General features: G+C 40.8%; 2 protein-coding genes across 2 annotated transcripts; both read right to left on the minus strand.

Moving 5' to 3' along the window:
• Positions 1-584: 584 nt before the first annotated feature.
• On the minus strand, positions 585-8,670 carry plp2 (proteolipid protein 2). The gene is made up of 5 exons (XM_031735869.2): positions 8,315-8,670; positions 4,076-4,231; positions 3,881-3,979; positions 2,048-2,144; positions 585-1,939 (listed from the first exon to the last, which is right to left on the minus strand). Exons 1-5 carry the CDS (start codon positions 8,408-8,410, stop codon positions 1,926-1,928), a joined length of 462 nt encoding a protein of 153 aa, XP_031591729.2. The 5' UTR covers positions 8,411-8,670; the 3' UTR covers positions 585-1,925.
• A 3,130-nt stretch (positions 8,671-11,800) lies between these two features.
• On the minus strand, positions 11,801-21,402 carry LOC120435113 (proteolipid protein 2-like). The gene is made up of 5 exons (XM_039604075.1): positions 20,708-21,402; positions 15,421-15,576; positions 15,229-15,327; positions 12,125-12,221; positions 11,801-12,016 (listed from the first exon to the last, which is right to left on the minus strand). The coding sequence occupies exons 1-5, from the start codon at positions 20,801-20,803 to the stop codon at positions 12,003-12,005; spliced, it is 462 nt and encodes a 153-aa protein (XP_039460009.1). The 5' UTR covers positions 20,804-21,402; the 3' UTR covers positions 11,801-12,002.
• Positions 21,403-21,892: the final 490 nt, after the last annotated feature.

The raw sequence follows: 21,892 nt of genomic DNA on the forward strand, positions 1-21,892 counted from the left end.
GACTATGAACTCTGCTGTATAAGTAATATCTAGAGTTAAACTTGAGGCCATCTGTCCAACAGAAAAATTACCTGAAGTACACCAGCAAATCTACAAGAGAAATAGAAAAGAATGAATGTGTCGCAATGGCCCAGTCAAAGTCCAGACGTCAACCTGACTGAAATGCAGTGGTGGGACCTTAAGAGAGCCGGTCATCAACGAATACCTGCGAACCTCGATGAACTGAAGCAATGGTGCAAAGAAGGGCGGGACAGAATTCCTCCACAGCAACGAAGGAGAATCATAAAGTCATGCGGAAAATGATTACGTCAAGTTATTGCTAGTAAAGGTCATTCCATGACTGAATCATGGGAGTGTATTTAGTTTTTCTCAGGATTGCTTCTGCATATGTCACGACATCTTTTTGTTTATCTCGTGCTGTATTTACCCAATTTTTATAGACCTGACAAGGACCAGGTGACCTGATATGGAATACCTTGGAATAGATAGTGTACCTTTTACCATGACTGTATACACTTGTAAATGAAGCACTTTAAGATAATTTAGCAGGACACATGAGTGTACAGAGCAATCCAGAAAACTGATTCTCTTTGTGGTAAAATGGCTTTTATTTCCCTTTGAACTTTTAAATTACAGACTCTTGTAAAGCATATTAAAATGAAAAAAAAAAAAAGAAAAACACCAAAGGGGTTGAAGAAACACTCGCAGTACATATCCTAATGTTAACATAGCATGTTCAAAAAATGGACTGTGCTACTGAGCAGTATAAAATGTCAACAGAAAAATATTGTAGCACCTTAAAAAAATGTGTTACAAATGTAAGAAAAATACATAACCTGAGCAAGAATCCAAGAGCTGTAGGCAAAACTTGAGGATGACGCTGTAATTTTAAATAATAAAAGTGTGGTTGTTTAGTTAATGGGCTATCTATGGGTCCTAAATTCCAAAACTCTAGAAGAAAAACGGCCAAAGATTGCTGATTAATAAAAATGAAATCAAATTTTTTAGTAAACAGAAACAAAAGATGAAACAGAAGAAGGTGAGGGAACTGGTTACTCTGAATGAGACTTTTAAGGCACTGTAAAACACACAGAACACTATTAAATAACAGAAAAGCAAAGGTTTAACCAGCTGAGAAAGTACCAAAAAAAAGTCCCTCAAGAAGACATTTATAATATTAAATGATTCAAAAAGCACCACCTCTGTGTCAGTTGCTTCTGAAGCCCAAATAACACAGTTACTATTTACTACAGCAGTCCATTAACAGTAGACAAGTGTATTAGACAAGTTGCATGATGACATCATCCAAAGTCCTCCTAGAAGCAAGTCTGGCCATTTGGCAGCCATTTTGATAAGACCATTGGGCACTTATATGGGGAGATATTTTAAAGGATTATGAAAATGAACTCTTATTTCAGTGATTTAGGGGACACTTGGAAAAAAGAGTGCTTTATGAGTTTGCTGCCCCCAAAATAATGTTTTAAAAAGCTTTTTATCCCCCAGGAGGCTACACTGTTACCAGCGTCTTTGCTGTTATGGAATTATCTCAGAAGCATCGGTTGAGGATTCTTTGAGTGCCAGGTCGCTCTTTCATAATCTCTCTGCATTAATCAAAGTGTTCCCTATTATTGGCATGTTTCCCTTTTTAGTCTGGTTGGAATAAATGTTTGAGAGGGGAATCCCTCATGGAGTAGACATACAGACAGATGCCAGCACCCCTCACTAAGGCTATGTCATCTTCTTCTCTGGCTTCATTCTTTAAGATACATTTCATCTGTTCAGGCCATGCAGCAGCATTTATTAAACTGTGACTTGCTCATTTTACTGTCCATCCTCCTCTCTGACCCGCTCCTCTGTTAACCTTTGCCCAAATGACTGCTTTTGGTTCTTCTGTTCTTGACAGAAGTATTTCTGTCTGAGAACATTTAAACTCTGTCATCTGTTAAAAAAGAAACAAAAACAGTCAAGACATTAGAGAAAATTGCACATATCAAATAAAGCCAAGAACGCGCTTTGAATGCATTAATAAAAACTGTGTTTTTCTCACCAGTTGGAGCTGCTGAGTGCTGTCTGTTACTTTTGACTTGGAGGAAGATTGTGTAGGTGTCGTATGCAAATATCAGCCCGGCGATTAACCCAAACACCTAAGAAGCAAGAAATGACAATCAGAATCACAACTAACACAAATATAATCTAAATAAATTATCAGTATTTTGTTAAAGTTAAGTGCCAGAAGACTTTGTGCTCTTCACACTATTAGACATTTTGGTTCAGACTCATGAAGAAGCCAATGTGGGGACAGGCTTGTGCCTGATATACAGCTGCACAGCACATGTTTGGGACTAAACACGTGATTAATACAAAAGACTACGTGTAGACATAGCATACCATGAGGATGGTTGTGGTGGGGAAATGAGATATGAAATTTATATTTAACATACCGAAAATTTACTGTCAGTAGGAGCGTATCAAGCCCACTTAGTTCATTTTTAAAAAAGTAAACTGATAAATAGTAAACAAAATCTTTCAAAAACCGACACAATAATATGTATTGTCCTCTGATTCAGTGTAAAAGGAAACAGAGATTGTGATGCAGTTACAGGCTCACTCTTACCATTTTGTTCATGCATTTTTTTCAGTTTTCCAGTAAGAAATTAACTGTATTAACACTTCCACATACTATAAGCTGCACTGCCCTTTCCATCTCATCAAAGTGTTTACTGAGATCATCCATATAGCCTGATATCTCTATAACCAAAAAGAATTGCCACCTGCTGGTCATTACAAAGAATGCAGGTTTGAGACACTTCTGCTTTGGCTTCACTTTTCCGCCCCACAAGCTGTGTCCATCTTTTATATAAGTGAATGATCAACTTCTCTCACTCAAAGGGACTTGTCAAAATTGCTCATTGTTCACCTGAGGATTTGTGACTCTGCACTGACTGTTTTCAGTGAGAGCAGCAGTATGTTCAGCCAGACCTCATGACCAAAGTAATACAGTGACAGTTGTCAGTACATCCAGTAATATATGGCAAAAAACTACATTAACTCCCATCTTCTTAAAGGTTTATCAAATTCAGGGTCCCTGGTCCCTACCATGCTTGTGACATATGATATAAGCATGACATCATACTGGACAGGACACCACATATCTGCAACTTGCATGCAAAGTTTTTAAAGGTAACAGGTGTATCCTGCTCAAAGGCAAAAGCTAATGATAAAGCAACTTTAAAAAAAAAATTTTTATTTTTTTTTTGCTTAAAAAAAACAACTTTGTTCCATTTTGTAAAAATATGTTTCTCTACTGTGTGTAAACAGTTATGACACCACAGAGTCTGACATCAAATTAGTTCTTGAACCCAGTCTAGCTACTGGTGTACTCTGTTCATTGCGAAGCCTTTTAATAACGCCGTTACATTGTTAATATAATTAGTGGCTGTAGGCTCCAATTTTGTGTGCAGCTACGCCTTTCCTCCTCTGACTCCCAATGCACTGTAATGCTGCTCGTTCGCTGTTTCAGACTGATTTCCAGTCATCACTGTGTCCTGTTTTTGACAACAATAAACTATCAATCAAACTAAATGACATGTGGATTCAGTGTTACATCGGGATTTTTTTTTGTCTTAGAAAGGAAGGAAGTATTGCAGTATCAACATTACTCAATGTTGAGTGCCTGCTTTTTCAGAAAGTCTAGGTGTTTCAAATTGAACACAGAAAGTAACCAAAAAAAACCACCAGACATTCAGTTTTCACATGTATAACTGGCAGCAAGGGTAGCAGGGGTAACAGCCATCCGTTGTCAAAATAAACAGAGAAATAAATATGAGCAGATTCAGTATAAAGCTAAGAACTCAGGCTGAGTCATTCTGGCTTAACGAACCGCGCCTGCGATACGAGCTCCATCCCCAGATCCTCCAATGAAATTGATCAGAGAGGTGATGATGTAGAGGACGGCACCAATCCCAGCACGGAACAGATCCTGCACAAAAGAGGGAAGCAAAAGACGAAGCATTATGCAATTTAGCACAGAAATGTGTCAGAGGGTGTGCATGCAGTTATGCGTGTGCAGACTCACAGTCCAGACCCAGTTGATCACTAGGATCTGCTTGTCCAGGTCCATCATGAAGATGCCGAAGAAGATCATGGAGAAGATCATCTCACATATGGCCAATGCAGAGTAGCCTCCATACACGGAAGCAGCATAGCAGATTATGATGATAAAACTGACAAGCTAAGACAGAGATGAGAGAAAAGAAGAGATAAGACTTGATATCAGGGTAAATTTCACAGGAAACTAAACCACACTGACTACATTCCTCTACCCTGTTAGAATTTCCAGGTATAAAAATCTGCTGCAATTTCTCTGAGATAGGACTGTGCATTTTTGTAGCGTCACACAGCAACAGAAAATAATCTGTCTATAGATCCGTCACGTCCAGCTGGACAGTAAATGACTCCAACAAAGCCATCATTATTCTGTTTACAGCAGCCACTTGACTACTTCCAAGTCAACATTCACATGACAACAGCTATTCATGCTAACAAATTATTTTCTAGACAAAATACTATTAGAGTGAGACAACTGAACAGAGTATAATGCACAGTGTCTGCCTATCACACGCTGCTTTCATCTTAGATTTACAGCCAGTGATTGTTTCATCATATTTTTCCATATGAGGGAAAAAAAAGTCAGCATGCATTCTTCTCGCTCCAATGAAATGCGGCCAGTGTGGAGAAACCATAAACTCAGGCAGCCTACAGCTCACTATCAGTCTGTTTTTCAATATCACTATTGTTGCCGCTGTCAAACTGTGTGGGTAGATGCTTTCACACAAAGTTATATGACAGCCGTGAAGGAGAGCAAACTTCAAAGGTTCAAAAGTATAACAACTATATTTGCTAAAACACACTAACTGCCATTCATTTTATTTGATTTGTGACAAAATTCAGTGAATCCTTTTCCTGCACATTTGTGTTTAAACCTCACAGCAGAGTTTGAGTCACTTACACACGTGCCAACAAACAAGACTGCATATATAGGACAAGCGGAAATTACATTAAAACCCACTGAAAACATTAAATTCATGGTGCATAGGAATGAAAAATGATATTCCTTCTTTTAACTAATGAATTTACTAATTAATCACTGCAGGTCTTAAACACGTAAGCATCTTAACACTTTAAAAAATATATATACTTACTTTTTTACCCTAAATCTTATATTAGGTATGATTCTTTTTTGAACCAGAGCCTTTTAAAGAAAGCACATCACATCATAATCTATGGTTACATTCATCATAGTTCAAACAACCTATTCTTGTAATACTTATTAAATAAAATCACACTCTTAACTCTGACATGCATCTAAAAAAGGCAGTTGCACTCTGCAATGTTTTATTCTCAGACACAGACAACTCAGGAGACAGTGTCAAATCACAGCAGTCTATATGATCCACGCATGATTTAACTGACTTGACACCAGCCCCTACATCTGTCACTACAGCCTCCCCTCCCCACACACGAACAGCCAGCCAGCAACTCAGATGCATCAGTAGTTCGTGTGTTCCTGAGACTGGCACAGGCTGCCTCTGTAGTGCAGTCAGGAGGCTGAGGCCAAGGCCCTACACAAAAGAAGCTCTATTCGGGCTCGAGGCGGCTGCTCTGAGAGCAGTGGCTACTGAGGAGGCCGTCGCACAGAGAAACACCCACTACACAAGAGTCCCTCTGAACAAGAAAGTCCCTGAGTTGTTGACACCTTTATGTTTTGCACACAGCAGTAGATCTGTTTGCACCGGGCAGCTTTAAAAGATCCCAGGCAGGATCTTTTCAAATCAGAATAATAAGCTGCTCTCGTTGAAGTGACTGGAGGGAAACTGTTGTGAACGGCTGGCTATTTATAGTCAGCAGCAACATGAGGGCAAAGACGTAGTACACAGTGCAGAGCCATTCCAAACAGCAACAGTTGCTAGGGAAGTCACTTAGGTTTTCAGCTCGCTAAAGTGGATAGCATGTGTGCAGAGAGCAAGAAGGGAAAGTCCTGTCTTATTTCATCACTCTTCTAACTTAAAACTACTCATTTGTATCCATTATACACGTTGCATTCCCCACCCACCCAAAAAAAACCTGAATCACTAAAAACGGATTTCCACTCTTCAGTCACTGGAACTAGTTCACATTCTTAATATTATAGACAAGGCCATTAATTAGCTCATCACAACTCATTGCCACAGGCTTAACTGTACCATGTGAAACATGCGTTACATGGGTGTGACTGTGACCTGCGAGTTGCTCTGCAACTACAAACATGTTCATGCATGGTCATGCTGCTCACAGGCAGAATTTTAAAAAAATAGGTCAAAACCTAATTTGGTGATGCACTGAAACCTTGAGGCTAAAATACTGTGCGTGAAGTCAGGAAGTTTATTCCTTCAAATTTTTGGTTTAACAACTGGCATGCTTCTGCATCCCTGCCTGCTGGGATGAAATACCCCTTTTCCTATTAAACTGGAAACACCCATAATAAGCAGTAATCACATTCGCCTTCCTGTTTGCTCCCACAGTCATTCTCCCTACACTCCAAAGCATTTCAGATATCCACCATCAGATGACTTCCGTCTGAGTTTATCATTTTCCAGTAAAGTAATGAGTAGGAGAGGAAACAAACTATGAAGGGTGTTCTGTGAAGCATAAAGCAAACCTGTCCTTGAATGGCAGACCAGAGATGTGTGTGTTAAACATTTCACGCATTCTTTGTTCCCAGGGTAAAACTTCACACCAGCCTGGAATTTCCATTACCTGGCAAAGCGTTTTTTTTTTTTTTTGGGGGGGGGTTTACAGTGGGCAGACGACTGACCACCAACATCCGAGGGGCTGCTTTATAATGAGCTTGTTGAGCTATGAGAGCAAAAAGTTTGATCAGCGAAAAAAAGCGCATTCTCCGTTTTACTCAGTGGGAACGCATTAATACGTTTTGTTTTGGGTATTAATGCCGACCAGTTTTATTTGTTTTTCCTTTTGTCTTTGCAATTTACTACGTTCAATTTATCCTTTATCGGGTGGATAAATGGTATTAAATATTTGGGATCTATGTTAACAGTGAACCTATTAAAGCAGAAACACACAGGAAATATCTGGCAATTTGTACAGTTTAACGTTTGGTTGTTTTACACAAGTCATTTCCCTCGAGCCATGTAGGGTGATGTGATAAAACTTCGACGCATGAGCTTAATGTGAAGCTGACAAACACTTTAAAAGGTATTCAGTCTCTGCCTGAAGGAAACATAAATCAACTACAAGTAAAAGTCCTATATTCCAAAGCTTCTGTAATCATATTACTCAATCCGTACTGTTGTCTTATTAGTATGCATATGGAAGTTATTATCCGTCTCCAAGTGGTGCTGATTGTTTTGCATTCTCATACATTGTGTTATATTTCACCAGCTGACTAGATTCTATAACAAAAATCTTAGTTTGTAAATTGCAACACATAGAAAAAAAGCAGGGGAAGTGCAATGACATTAAGTACAGTACTTAAGTAAATTTACTTAGAGGATCATCCACTGACAATACAGAACTTATGCAAAGCATTTAAGCTTAAAGTGACTCATGTGTTAAGAGATCACACCGCTGTGAAATGCAAACAAAGGCGTTCATGTGAAAATAGTGGTCAAGGACAGTAAAGTACAACAGTATTCCCAGACAGGAAGTCATTTCACTTTGCCACTACGACAGTTTATTATTAGGATCTGTAGGTTGTTTGCATTTATACTTCTATTCCTGCCTTTGCGGGGTGCATGCAGTCCTGTTAACCAGAGCCAGATGTGCAAACCTATAATGTGAGATGGAAAATCCTTTTATACTACCAATAATGTGATATACTTTGCATTTTGCTACTCTGGCTACAGACAATATCCAGCCTGTAAGTGAGCACGTGAGACGGTGGGCTGAGTTAACCTATGTGACCTTTAATGATCAGCATTTCAGCTCCTTGGTGCCAAAAGCAAAAACAGTGGAGCAGCAGTGACAGGTGGAATCCCTGAACCTCTGAGAAAGCACATACTTTTCATTCCTTATGCAGACTAGAGTGAGAAATGTGAATAACAAAAAAGAAGAAAACCGAGCAAAGGGAAAATGACACATTAGTGATTAGAAAAATCAATAAATACAGAACATAAATCCACTTAGCCATCTATAAATTATTGATTAGTTACAAGTAAGCTTTACTCGCAGCATATTAAAGCCATATCTGTGAGCCGTTAACCGTGGATCATCACAGCAGAGCTGCACACAAATATCACAGTGAGAACAAACTTACTATTTCTGCTGCCAAGATGAACCCTTTCTGGGTCTTCACGTAGCTTTTCAGCCTCTCCACGCAGCTGGGAGAGCCGGACGCAGTTGTATCGGCCATTCTGTACTTTATCAAAGTTCACTAAACAGACAGTGTGCTGCGTGTATTCGGCCCCTAACTACGAGCAGATTAAACAAATGTTCTTTCTTTAGTGGAGGAAAGTTTAGAGAGTGCTGCCCTGGTGCGGTTTATCGTTGCTCTTCCTTAAACTGGCGAGTCGTTATTTTCCCCTCAGGCGGATGAATCACCTTCTCCGAGCAGAGGTCTAGATGAAGTGCGGTGATCGGACTCCAGCACGACCACAGAAGCTCTGCGGAAACTCTAAAAGAGGGAGGGACAACGAACCAGCGGAGTTCACTGCCGGGCGTTGGCTCGCTACCGCTTTCCTCAAGGGGAGCTGTTTCTCTGCAATTACCCGAAGTTATTTTAATGTTTTGTTATGTCATTTTAGGTTGTTTAAATTTGCTTTATACCGTGGCGCTGCCGGGGATTATTTAACTGCAAATAAACAACTAGATTGTTGTGATGGTGCTTGTGCTTTATTAATATTTGCACAGAGCGCTCAAATCCTTAAAACCTATATGTAGGACGAAGAGAATGGGTTGCTAGAGAGCAAAAGAAACCATGCAAGTTACAAGTTTACTTACAAATACATTGCTTTATTACATACTTTCCCCGTCTCCCTTTAAAAGTGAAAACAAGAAGGCTGACAGGAAGCTAAACAAAAGACTAGAGCTTCAGACCAGCGGCAGCTTTTTTCTTTTCATTGTTTTCCTTGCAACACATTCGCTGACTTTGCGCACACGCAGAGCAAAAAAAGAAAAAGAAAGTGCGACATGCCAGCTTGCACTTGAACAGGGGCGTTTCCAGGTTTTTTTCTAATGGGGTGGCAAATGGCATGCAGCGACGAGGAGCACGAGGCATGAGGAGTGCAGGGTGTTTGATCAGAAATAAACCCAATGTAGAAAACTGGTGTGTAAAACATTTTCAGCCTTGTGTGGAGTCTTGATGCAGATGGTATTATGAGAAATGGGAAAACTTGTTTTGTGGTTAGTAGTAGGGGTGGGTTTTGATTATCGATTTATCGATTAAATTTGATTCTAGCTTGGATAACGTGATATCGATTCATTAAAATCCTGAATCGATTTTTTATATAAATTTATTTTGCCCGAAATGCCAGAATGTCAGGTTAAACCTCATAAAATTTCAACAACCACCAAACAGCTAAAACAGTAAATGAGAGCAAGAACACGGATTCTGCACAAAGACATAAAAACAAAGCGCGGACCCGCCGACGGATCAGAATCAGTGAGATTTCGCCCGACGGCAGGGACACGGTCGGGACTGAAAGCCGACAGCTCGCTGATTCTGATGTTTCGGCGAGTCCCTGCTTTGTGTTTACGCCTTTTTTGCGCTAGATTCTGAGCTGCAGGTTTTATCTCTCGCCAAACAATATTGACCGAACCAGCAGCAAAAGAAGATCCAAACTACGCTTCACATAAACATTGTCATGAAATACCTCTGACTTTTGCTGTTTTGCTTCCACCACAATAAAAATCACACTTCATGGACAGGGAAACTTTTCTTGAAGTATAAGAGAGAGAGCTCTCTCTCTTATACTTCAAGAAAAGTTTCCCATCTAAAAATCTGTTTTCTGCATTATTCGCTTGCTTGTTACGCACAAGTCTACCGTTTATTACAGCGCTGTCGGCCGCTGTCTTTTCCTTTTACTTCCGAAAATAAAACCTAATTTCTGCTGTTAAATAGGCTTCTGAACAAATTTAACCTTTTTAAAATTATGCAAAATTGCAAAACGCTTAGCTGTGTCTCTAATAAAAGCTCTGTAACTTTGCTCTGATTCACTTCAGCAGCATCAGGTAATGTTCATATGTTGATTAATGGCTTTCTTTCGTTTTTGATCTACTGCAGAATATTTTTATAAAATCCCAGGGCCGGAAAATCTCCTTCATGTTTTTCTGTGTTTTATTCTCAGTTACTTTGACACAAAGGCATCTGCTGTGATGCTTACACCTTTGATAAAGTCTCGCAAGTGTCACCTTTCTTTTAATAGATATAGAAATATGGAAATGTACTGATGCATGATCTGAATTATAATATTTCTGACTGTCTGAGGCAAAATTTCCCTGATTCAAATCGAATCGAATCGTGGATCGAATCGACAAGGACCAGGTGACCTGATATGCAATACCTTGGAATAGATAGTGTACTTTTTTGCCATGACTGTATACACTTGTAAATGAAGCACTTTAAGATAATTTAGCAGTACACATGAGTGTACAGAGCAATCCAGAAAACTGATTCTCTTTGTGGTAAAATGGCTTTTGTTTCCCTTTGAACTTTTAAATTACAGACTCTTGTAAAGCATATTAAAATGAAAAAAAAAAGGAAAAACACCAAAGGGGTTGAAGAAACACTCGCAGTACATATCCTAATGTTAACATAGCATGTTCAAAAAATGGACTGTGCTACTGAGCAGTATAAAATGTCTACAGAAAAATATTGTAGCACCTTAAAAATGTGTTATAAATGTAAGAAAAATACATAACCTGAGCAGGAATCCAAGAGCAGTAGACAAAACTTGAGGACGATGATGTAATTTTAAATAATAAAAGTGTGGTTGTTTAGTTAATGGGCTATCTATGGGTCCTAAATTCCAAAACTCTAGAAGAAAAACGGCCAAAGATTGCTGATTAATAAAAATGAAATCAAATTTTTTAGTAAACAGAAACAAAAGATGAAACGGAAGAAGGTGAGGGAACTGGTTACTCTGAATGAGACTTTTAAGGCACTGTAAAACACACAGAACACTATTGAATAACAGAAAAGCAAAGGTTTAACCAGCTGAGAAAGTACAAAAAAAAGTCCCCCAAGAAGAAATGTATAATATTAAACGATTCAAAAAGCACCACCTCTGTGTCAGTTGCTTCTGAAGCCCAAATAACACAGTTACTATTTACTACAGCAGTCCATTAACAGTAGACAAGTGTATTAGACAAATTGCATGATGACATCATCCAAAGTCCTCCTAGAAGCAAGTCTGGCCATTTGGCAGCCATTTTGATAAGACCATTGGGCACTTATATGGGGAGATATTTTAAAGGATTATGAAAATGAACTCTTATTTCAGTGATTAAGGGGACACCTGGAAAAAAGAGTGCTTTATGAGTTTGCTGCCCCCAAAATAATGTTTTAAAAAGCTTTTTATCACCCAGGAGGTTATAATTTACCAGCGTCTTTGCTGTTATGGAATTATCTCAGAAGCATCGGTTGAGGATTCTTTGAGTGCCAGGTCGCTCTTTCATAATCTCTCTGCATTAATCAAAGTGTTCCCTATTATTGGCATGTTTCCCTTTTTGGTCTGGTTGGAATAAAAGTTTGAGAGGGATCCCTCATGGAGTAGACATACAGACAGATGCCAGCACCCCTCATTAAGGCTATGTCATCTTCTTCTCTGGCTTCATTCTTTAAGATACATTTCATCTGTTCAGGCCATGCAGCAGCATTTATTAAACTGTGACTTGCTCATTTTACTATCCATCCTCCTCTCTGACCCGCTCCTCTGTTAACCTTTGCCCAAATGACTGCTTTTGGTTCTTCTGTTCTTGACAGAAGTATTTCTGTCTGAGAACATTTAAACTCTGTCATCTGTTAAAAAAGAAACAAAAACAGTCAAGACATGAGAGAAAATTGCACATGTCAAATAAAGCCAAGAACGCGTTTTGAATGCATTAATAAAAACTGTGTTTTTCTCACCAGTTGGAGCTGCTGGGTGCTGTCTGGTACTTTGGATTTGGAGGTAGATTGTGTAGGTGTCGTATGCAAATATCAGCCCAGCGAACAACCCTAACACCTAAGAAGCAAGAAATGACAATCAGAATCACAACTAACACAAATATAATCTAAATAAATTATCAGTATTTTGTTAAAGTTAAGTGCCAGAAGACTTTGTGCTCTTCACACCATTAGACACTTTGGTTCAGACTCATGAAGAAGCCAATGTGGGGACAGGCTTGTGCCTGATATACAGCTGCACAGCACATGTTTGGGACTAAACACGTGATTAATACAAAAGACTACGTGTAGACATAGCATACCACGAGGATGGTTGTGGTGGGGAAATGAGATGTGAAATTTATATTTAACATACAGAAAATTTACTGTCATTAGGAGCATAACAAGCTCACTTAGTTCATTTTTAAAAAAGTAAACTGATAAATAGTAAACAAAATCTTTCAAAAACCGACACAATAATATGTATTGTCCTCTGATTCAGTGTAAAAGGAAACAGAGATTGTGATGCAGTTACAGGCTCACTCTTACCATTTTGTTCATGCATTATTTTCAGTTTTCCAGTAAGAAATTAACTGTATTAACACTTCCACATACTATAAGCTGCACTGCCCTTTCCATCTCATCAAAGTGTTTACTGAGATCATCCATATAGCCTGATATCTCTATAACCAAAAAGAACTGCCACCTGCTGGTCATTACAAAGAATGCAGGTTTGAGACACTTCTACTTTGGCTTCACTTTACCGCCCCACAAGCTGTGTCCATCTTTTATATAAGTGAATGATCAACTTCTCTCACTTAAAGGGACTCGTCAAAATTGCTCATTGTTCATCTGAGGATTTGTGAATCTGCACTAACTGTTTTCAGTGAGAGCAGCAATATGTTCAGCCAGACCTCATGACCAAAGTAATACAGTGACAGTTGTCAGTACATCCAGTAATATATGGCAAAAAACTACATTAACTCCCATCTTCTTAAAGGTTTATCAAATTCAGGGTCCCTGGTCCCTATCATGCTTGTGACATATGATATAAGCATGACATCATACTGGACAGGACACCACATGTCTGCATCTTGCATGCAAAGTTTTTAAAGGTTACAGGTGTATCCTGCTCAAAGGCAAAAGCTAATAATAAAGCAACTTTAAAATGGGGTTGTTTTTTTTTTTTTACATTTTTGTAAAAATATGTTTTTCTACTGTGTGTAAACAGTTATGACACCACAGATTCTGATATCAAATGAGTTTTTGAACCCAGACTGGCAACTGGTGTACTCTGTTCTCTGTTCATTGCAAAGGCTTTTAATAACACCGTTACATTGTTAATAAAATTAGTGGTTGCAGGCACCAATTTTGTGTGCAGCTACGCCTTTCCTCCTCTGACTCCCAATGCACTGTAATGCTGCTCGTTCACTGTTTCAGACTGATTTCCAGTCATCACCGTGTCCTGTTTTTGGCAACGATAAACTAACATTCAAACTAAATGACATGTGGATTCAATGTTATATCGGGATTTTTTTTTCTTAGAAATTTTTGAATGAGCTAATGTAAGGTAATAGGTCACAGTCTACAGTTGTAGTCAAAAAGGAAGTATTGCAGTATGAACATTACTCAATGTTCTCCAAAAGTTGAAGCTGTTCATCTGGACGTAGCGTTTTGTGGGAGAAACGTTTCGTCACTCATCCAAGTGACTTCTTCAGTCTCAGCTGACTGCAGGTTTCCCCAATCTTATAAACAGTACATTTACCGAAAATACATAAACAGGGTGTACCTTTAAGACCGATTGTCTGCATGATCAACTCTGTCACCTATAACATCTCCAAGTTTCTGTCTTCGATCCTCAACCCATTGGTGGGCAGCTCTGAACACCACATCCAGAACACTCTGGATTTTGTTGAGAAGGCGAGAGATGTCATTATGGAGGCATTATGTGGTTATCCCAGCTGGACTTTTGTCAAAGCTGGAAAGACACCTAAAGAAAGCTCCAGCCGATCCAGGAGAGAAGGACAACCGCTGCCCAAGCGAAAACCTGTAGTGATCCCATATGTGTCAGGAGTATCGGAACAGTTGAGACGCATTTTTTCTAAACACCGGGTCTCTGTGGCTTTTAAACCCCAAAATACGCTGCGCCAAAAACTGGTCCACCCCAAGGATCGGGTCCCCCGACACAAACAGAGTAACATAGTGTACGCTGTTAAGTGCCAGGAGGATTGCCAGGATTTATACATCGGGGAAACCAAACAACCTCTGGCAAAGCGGATGGCACAACACAGAAGAGCTACCTCGTCAGACCAGGACTCTGCAGTCTATTTACACCTACAGGCCAGTGGACACTCTTTCAAGGATGAGGATGTACACATCCTGGACAGGGAGGAACGCTGGTTTGAGCGCGGAGTCAAGGAGGCCATTTACGTGAAAAGGGAAAGACCATCTCTGAATCAAGGAGGGGCCTAAGGGTACATCTTTCACCATCTTACAATGCTGTGATTGCAGCCATTCTCCAACTCTCTGTGAATGGTACTCATGGCCATTGATCAGCGGTCTTTGATCAGTGGGTTTTGGTCAGTGATTGTTGATCAATGGTCATGAGAATTTGCATAATTATGATTAAGGAACTGACCTCCCAGCCCATTGTTCCTTCAGTGGGCTGGTTTCAGTCATTATGCAAATGTACTGTTTATAAGATTGGGGAAACCTGCAGTCAGCTGAGACTGAAGAAGTCACTTGGATGAGTGATGAAACGTTTCTCCCACAAAACGCTACATCCAGATGAACAGATTCAACTTTTGGAGATTTACTTTCCTGGATGATTGAGAATGCATCAAGACATTACTCAATGTTGAGTGCCTGCTTTTTCAGAAAGTCTGGGTGTTTCATATTGAACACAAAAAAAGTGACAAAAAAAGTGACAAAAAACACCAGGCATTCAGTTTTCACATGTATAACTGGCAGCACCGAAACTAGTCAGGGGTAACAGCCATCACTTGTCAAAATAAACAGAGAAATAAATATGAGCGGATTCAGTATGCAGTTAAGAACTCAGGCTGAGTCATTCTGGCTTAACTAACCGCGCCTGCCATACAAGCTCCATCCCTAGATCCTATAGTGAGATTGATCAGAGAGGTGATGATGTAGAAGATGGCACCAACCGCAGCACGGAACAGATCCTGTACAAAGGGAAGCAAAAGATGAAGCATTATCCAATTTAGCACAGAAATGTGTCAGAGGGTGTGCATGCAGTTATGTGTGTGTGGACTCACAGTCCAGACCCAGTTGATCACTAGGATCTGCTTGTCCAGGTCCATCATGAAGATGATGAAGAAGATCGTGGCGAAGGTCATCTTACATATGGGCAACGTAGTAAAGCCTCCACACCAGGAAGAATCATAGCAGATGATGATGATAAAACTGACAAGCTAAGACAGAGATGAGAGAAAATAGAAGGTAAGACTTGATATCAGGGTAAATTTCACAGGAAACTAACACCCACACTGCGTAAATTCCTCTACCCTGTTAGAATTTCCAGGTATAAAAATCACCTGCAATTTCTCTGAGATAGGACTGCACATTTTTGTAGCGTCACACAGCAACAGAAAATAATCTGTCTATAGAGCTGTCACGTCCAGCTGGACAGTAAATGAATCAAATCAAATCAATTTATTTATATAGCACTTTTCACAGGATAAAAACCACAAAGTGCTTCACAGTAATAAAACAGAAATACATAAAATACATTAATAATCAAACATACAGCACAAATCTAATTAAAAGCCAATCTAAATAAATGAGTCTTAAGCTGCTTTTTAAAAGAATAAATACAATCAAGGCAGCGTAATGATGGAGGGAGAGCATTCCACAACCTGGGGGCCACCGCTCTAAAAGATCTATCACCTCTGGTCTTAAAACGAGTTTGTGTACCCTAATGCAGAAAAAGGTTTTGTTGGTAAATGTATATGCCCCGAATTTTGATGATGCTGATTTCGCTAATAGATTGCAGAGTAACATCCCCTTTCTGAATACACATTTGCTTATCCTCGGTGGTGATCTGAATTGTGTTTTTGATCCAATCTTGGATCGATCTAGTCCTCATAATTTGACTCCATCATCTATGTCTAAAACATTCTCAGATTTTATGAAACAGAATGATCTTGTTGATCCATGGAGATTTCGCAACCCTTCAATCAAAAATTTTTCGTTTTTCTCCCAGGTCCACCAGTCTTATTCCAGGATTGATTATTTTTTCATCGACAGAACTCTTAATTCATGTGTTAATTCTTCCGACTATTCTGGTATTGTAATATCTGATCACTCTCCTCTGCTATTGGATGTTCAACTTTCTACCTATAAACGTAGTCCTCCACTTTGGAGATTTAACTCTCTCCTTCTGGCGGATAAAGAATGTTGTGAATTTATTTCAAGCTCTATTGAGGAGTTCTTGTCGCAGGACTGTAAGCTGTTGTCTGTGAGGCGTGAGCGCTGTTTGTTTTTAACATAGTTCATGGTGGAGAATAGCTGCTGACATAATGTGGATCCAAAGATCCATAACTGGCCTATCTGGGGTTGAAAGTCTCGATAAATGCACGGCATTTCGGTAGGTATACCGGCTTCCGCGAGTGTGACGCTTATTTTGTTTTATTTTATTTTTGTACTCACTTTTGTTTCACTATTCCTGTCACTCTCTTTGTTCCTCATTGTAATATCACAATGTTATCTTTTATGTGATTCCTGTTTTACTTGACTGTATGTCTAAAATGTGATAAATAAAGTTAGAAAAAAAAAAAAAAAAGACAGGGCCCCTGTGCACGAGAAAATGCTAACTTCCTGGTTTGAGACCGGATGTATGGTTGTACATTTCCGGTAGCTTTACTTTGCGGTAGCTTTATCTACTGCGAAGATATACTCCAAAATCATGTCCAAAACACAAAAACGGAAAGATCGCGTTAAGTCAAAGTCAAAGTCAAAGTCAACTTTATTTGTCAATTCTGCCACATGTACAGGACATACAGAGAATAGAAATTTCGTTACTCTCAAACCCAAATGAACATTTAAATATAAGAGAGATTAAAAATGCAAGTAAAATAATTAAAAAGTAAAAATTTAAATAAATACAGTACAATATTACATATAACAAAAAAAGCTATACAATATACAATATTCAGGTAAGGGTAAATGACATTGCGTGTAAACCAGGCAAGGTAGTGCAAATAGGCAAATAGTGCAAATGGAGATTTGGTAATGTACGGTAGGAGATAGTGTAACAACAAAGTCTTATGAGGTAATGGCAGTCCAATGCTCCACAAAGTGACTAATAACTAGTGCAGGCCAGTGAGTGAGTCAGAGAGTGTGTGTGTGTGTGTGACAGAGTTCAGTGAGACCGTGGAGGAGAGAGGGAGAGGGGCAGAATCGGGAGGAGTTAAGCTTCCTGACAGCCTGATGGATGAAGCTGTCCTTCAGTCTGCTGGTCCTGGCCTGGAGACTCCGCAGTCTCCTCCCTGACGGCAGCAGCTTGAAGAAGCTTTGCATTGGGTGCGTGGGATCAGCCGCTATGCAAAGGGCTTTTTAGTGAGACGGGTGCTGTAAATGTCCTGGAGGGAGGGAGAGAGACACCAATGATCCTCTCTGCAGCTCTCACTATGCGTTGGAGGGTTCTATGACAGGACGCATTGCAGGCTCCAAACCACACAGTGATGCAGCTCGACAGGATGCTCTCGATGGTGCCTCTGTAGAAAGTGTACATGATGGGGCTGGTGCTCCTGCTCTTCTTAGTTTGCGGAGAAAGAAGAGACGCTGCTGTGATTTCTTGGCCAGTGCTGTGGTGTTGTGCGTCCAGGAGAGATCCTCTGTGATGTGCACACCCAAGAACTTAGTGCTGCTCACTCTCTCCACAGACGCTCCGTCAATGGTCAGAGGAGCATGTTGGGTGTGCATTCTCCTGAAGTCCACAACAATCTCCTTCGTCTTTCCACATTCAGAGAGAGATTGTTGTCAACACACCACGTGGCCAGGCGTCTCACCTCACTTCTGTAGTCGGTCTCATCCCTGTTGCTAATGAGACCCACCACCGTTGTGTCGTCCACAAACTTGATGAAGAGGTTGGAGCTGTATGATGGAGTGCAGTCATGGGTCAGCAGAGTGAAGAGGAGGGGCTCAGCACACATCCCTGCAGGGGCCCCGTGTTTAAAATGATGGTGCTGGATGTATTACTGCCGACCCGTACTGCTTGAGGTCTTCCGGTGAGGAAATCCAACAGCCAGTTGCACAGAGAGGTGTTAAGCCCCAACTGGACCAGTTTTTGAGTGAGCTGTTGGGGATTATAGTGTTGAATGCTGAACTGAAATCTATGAACAGCATTCGAACATATGAGTCTTTTTGTCCAGGTGTGTGAGTGCTGAGTGGAGTGCAGTGGAGATAGCATCATCAGTTGAGCGGTTGGGCCGATACGCAAACTGGAAGGGATCCAGGGAGGGGGCAGGACAGTCTTGATGTGTTGCATGACTAGTCGTTCAAGCACTTCATCAGGATGGGAGTAAGTGCAACAGGACGGTAGTCATTAAAGCAGGAGGAGATGACTTTTTGGAACCGGAATGATTGTGGTGGCTTTAAAACATGTGGGGACGACAGCCTGGATAAGTGATATATTGAAGATGTCTGTGAAGACATCAGTGAGTTCCACTGCACAGTCTCTCAGTGCACGACCAGGAATGTTGTCAGGACCCGGAGCTTTACGTGCATTGATCCTGCTGAGGGATCTCCTCACGCTGTCCGGGGACAGAGTCATCACCTGGTCACCAGGAGGGGGTGGGGTCTTCTGTGCAGTGGTGCTGTTTTGGACTTCAAAGCGAGCAAAGAAAGTGTTCAGCTCGTTCAGCAGGGGGATAGTGCTATCACAGGTCTGTGGTGGGGGCTTGTAATCTGTGATGGTCTGAATGCCCCGCCACAGGCTCCGTGAGTCTCTGCTGTCTTTGAAGTGATGAGATATCTTCCTGGAGTACTGTCTCTTAGCCTCTCTGATACCACGGGAAAGGTTGGCCCTAGCTGTCCTCAGGCTCGCCTCGTCTCCATCTCTGAAGGCAACATTCCGAGCTTTCAGCAGCCTGTAGACCTCTCCTGTCATCCATGGTTTTTGATTGGCCTGGACAGTTATGGTTTTCGTGACTGTTACATCCTCAATACACTTGTTGATGTAGGCAGTAACAGTCTCTGCGTACTCCTGGAGGTCAGTGGTGTTGTTATAGGTGGCAGCCTGCTTAAACATGTTCCAGTCTGTGATGTTACAAAGAGCAGAAGGTGGGAACACTCACCACTGTTGTGTCATAAAAAAAAATCGAATGATCAATTTTGACGCTTAAAGAGTTTAGATCGATCAGTTGTTTACGTCACTCAACACAAGCAGAACTGCATTACAAAATCAGAAGACACATCGTCCACATTCAGAAATGTTCAGCATTCAAACTACAGGTAAACAATAGTCAAAGCCAGATGTTTCCCCCGTTATGTCGATATCAGCTAGTCAAGTACACACCTACACAGCATATTAACAAACCGTGAAAAAAAGCCACACAAAAAATGAATGATTGCTGGTAAGGGTTTCTATACATTAGTATTTACGAAGGGTATGTTGTGACTTACCTTCAAAATTACAGTGGTCCCTCACTATAACGCGGTTCACCTTTCACCTCGCTGTTTCGCAGATTTTTTAGTGCAAGTTTGCATTATTTTTTTTATTTTTTTTTTACATCACATTGTGTCCTGACGATCTCCTCCGTGGCGTCTCTCCTGTACAGTACAGAATCGCTGCATCGATCGCTAGCAGTGTGACTCTGAAGGGCAGTACTGTATGTTTGTACGTTTTTCCCCAACAAACACAACAATGTCGACGAAACGTTTTGCATCATCAAAAAATAAAATTGGCTACTTGATTTCACCTATCGCTGGTTATTTTTAGAACATAACACCTGCGATAAACGAGGGGCCGCTGTTTGCGAATACTGAGAATTTGAATCCTTTCTCGGTTTTGCTCTGAGGCGCGGGGGAAAAATATCGACAGGTCAGTGAACAGCATCTACATATATATTCCGTAAATGCCCAAGACATCTCGAGAAATGTAAATCATCCCTTGATTCATCCATCTGGTTGACTTGTTTTGGAAAAAGCGGCAGTAAACAAGGAGCGAATATCACACCGGAAACGAAGCGCCCTACAGGAGTTTCCCCACCGGAAGTACCATATGCTAAGGCGCACCTATAGACCATATGCTAAGGCGCACATGTCCTGTAGGGCGCTTCGTTTCCGGTGTGATATATGTAGACAGACTAGAGTGAGAAATGTGAATAACAGAATAGAAGAAAACCGAGCAAAGGGAAAATGACACATTAGTGATTAAAAAAATCAATAGATACAGAACATAAATCCACTTAGCCATCTATAAATTATTGATTAGTTACAAGTGAGCTTTACACGCAGCATATTAAAGCCATATCTGTGAGCCGTAAACGTGGATCATCACAGCAGAACTGCACACAAATATCACAGTGAGAACAAACTTACTATTTCTGCTGCCAGGATGAACCCTTTCTGGGTCTTCATGTAGCTTTTCAGCCTCTCCACGCAGCTGGGAGAGCCGGACGCAGTTGTATCGGCCATTCTGTACTTTACCAAAGTTCACTAAACAGACAGTGTGCTGCGTGTATTCGACCCCTAACTACGAGCAGATTAAACAAATGTTCTTCTTTCTTTCTTTAGTGGAGGAAAGTTTAGAGAGTGCTGCCCTGGTGCGGTTTATCGTTGCTCTTCCTTAAACTGGCGAGTTGTTATTTTCCCCTCAGGCGGAATCAACTTCCCCGAGAAGTGGTCTTGATGAAATGCTGTGATTGGACTCCAGCACGACCACAGAAGCTCTGCGGAAACTCTAAAAGCGGGAGGGACAAGGAACCAGCGGCGGGCGTTGGCTCGCTACCGCTTTCCTCAAGGGGAGCTGTTTCTCTGCAATTACCCGAAGTTATTTTAATGTTTTGTTATGTCATTTTAGGTTGTTAAAATTTGCTTTATACCGTGGCGCTGCCGGGGATTATTTAACTGCAAATAAACAACTAGATTGTTGTGATGGTGCTTGTGCTTTATTAATATTTGCACAGAGCGCTCAAATCCTTAAAAACTATATGTAGGACGAAGAGAATGGGTTGCTAGAGAGCAAAAGAAACCATGCAAGTTACAAGTTTACTTACAAATATATTGCTTTATTACATACTTTCCCCGTCTCCCTTTAAAAGTGAAAACAAGGGGGGGGGGCGCTCGTGTACACTGATGGAGTAGGACGCACTCTTCTCAGCTCCGCACTTTTCTTCTTATTTTCCAACACTTAACGTGACACCCTGCCTCTTTACTTAACTGTTCAACAGCCCTTCTGATCTGCATCGACTACGATAAAGACTGGTCGACATGCCGCCTAAAAAAGACGCAACACACTGCCAGAAAGCAGTAGCTGAAAACTCTGCTAGCACCGACGCCATTTTAGCAGCTATCGCTAGCCTAAAAACGTCTATGGAGACCCGCCTTGACACAATTGAGTCTACTCTGTCTAAGCTCCAGGCAGATATCCGGTCATCCGAACAGCGTCTAGATGTTATCGATGAGTCGCTTATTACAATGGACGGCCGTGTTTGCATGCTTGAAGCTACGTGCAAGGAACTAATGGCGGCCACCGACAACCTGCGTGACAAGCTAGGCCAGATG

The sequence above is a fragment of the Oreochromis aureus genome, linkage group 20 (assembly GCF_013358895.1).
Source record: "Oreochromis aureus strain Israel breed Guangdong linkage group 20, ZZ_aureus, whole genome shotgun sequence".
NCBI lineage: Eukaryota > Metazoa > Chordata > Actinopteri > Cichliformes > Cichlidae > Oreochromis > Oreochromis aureus.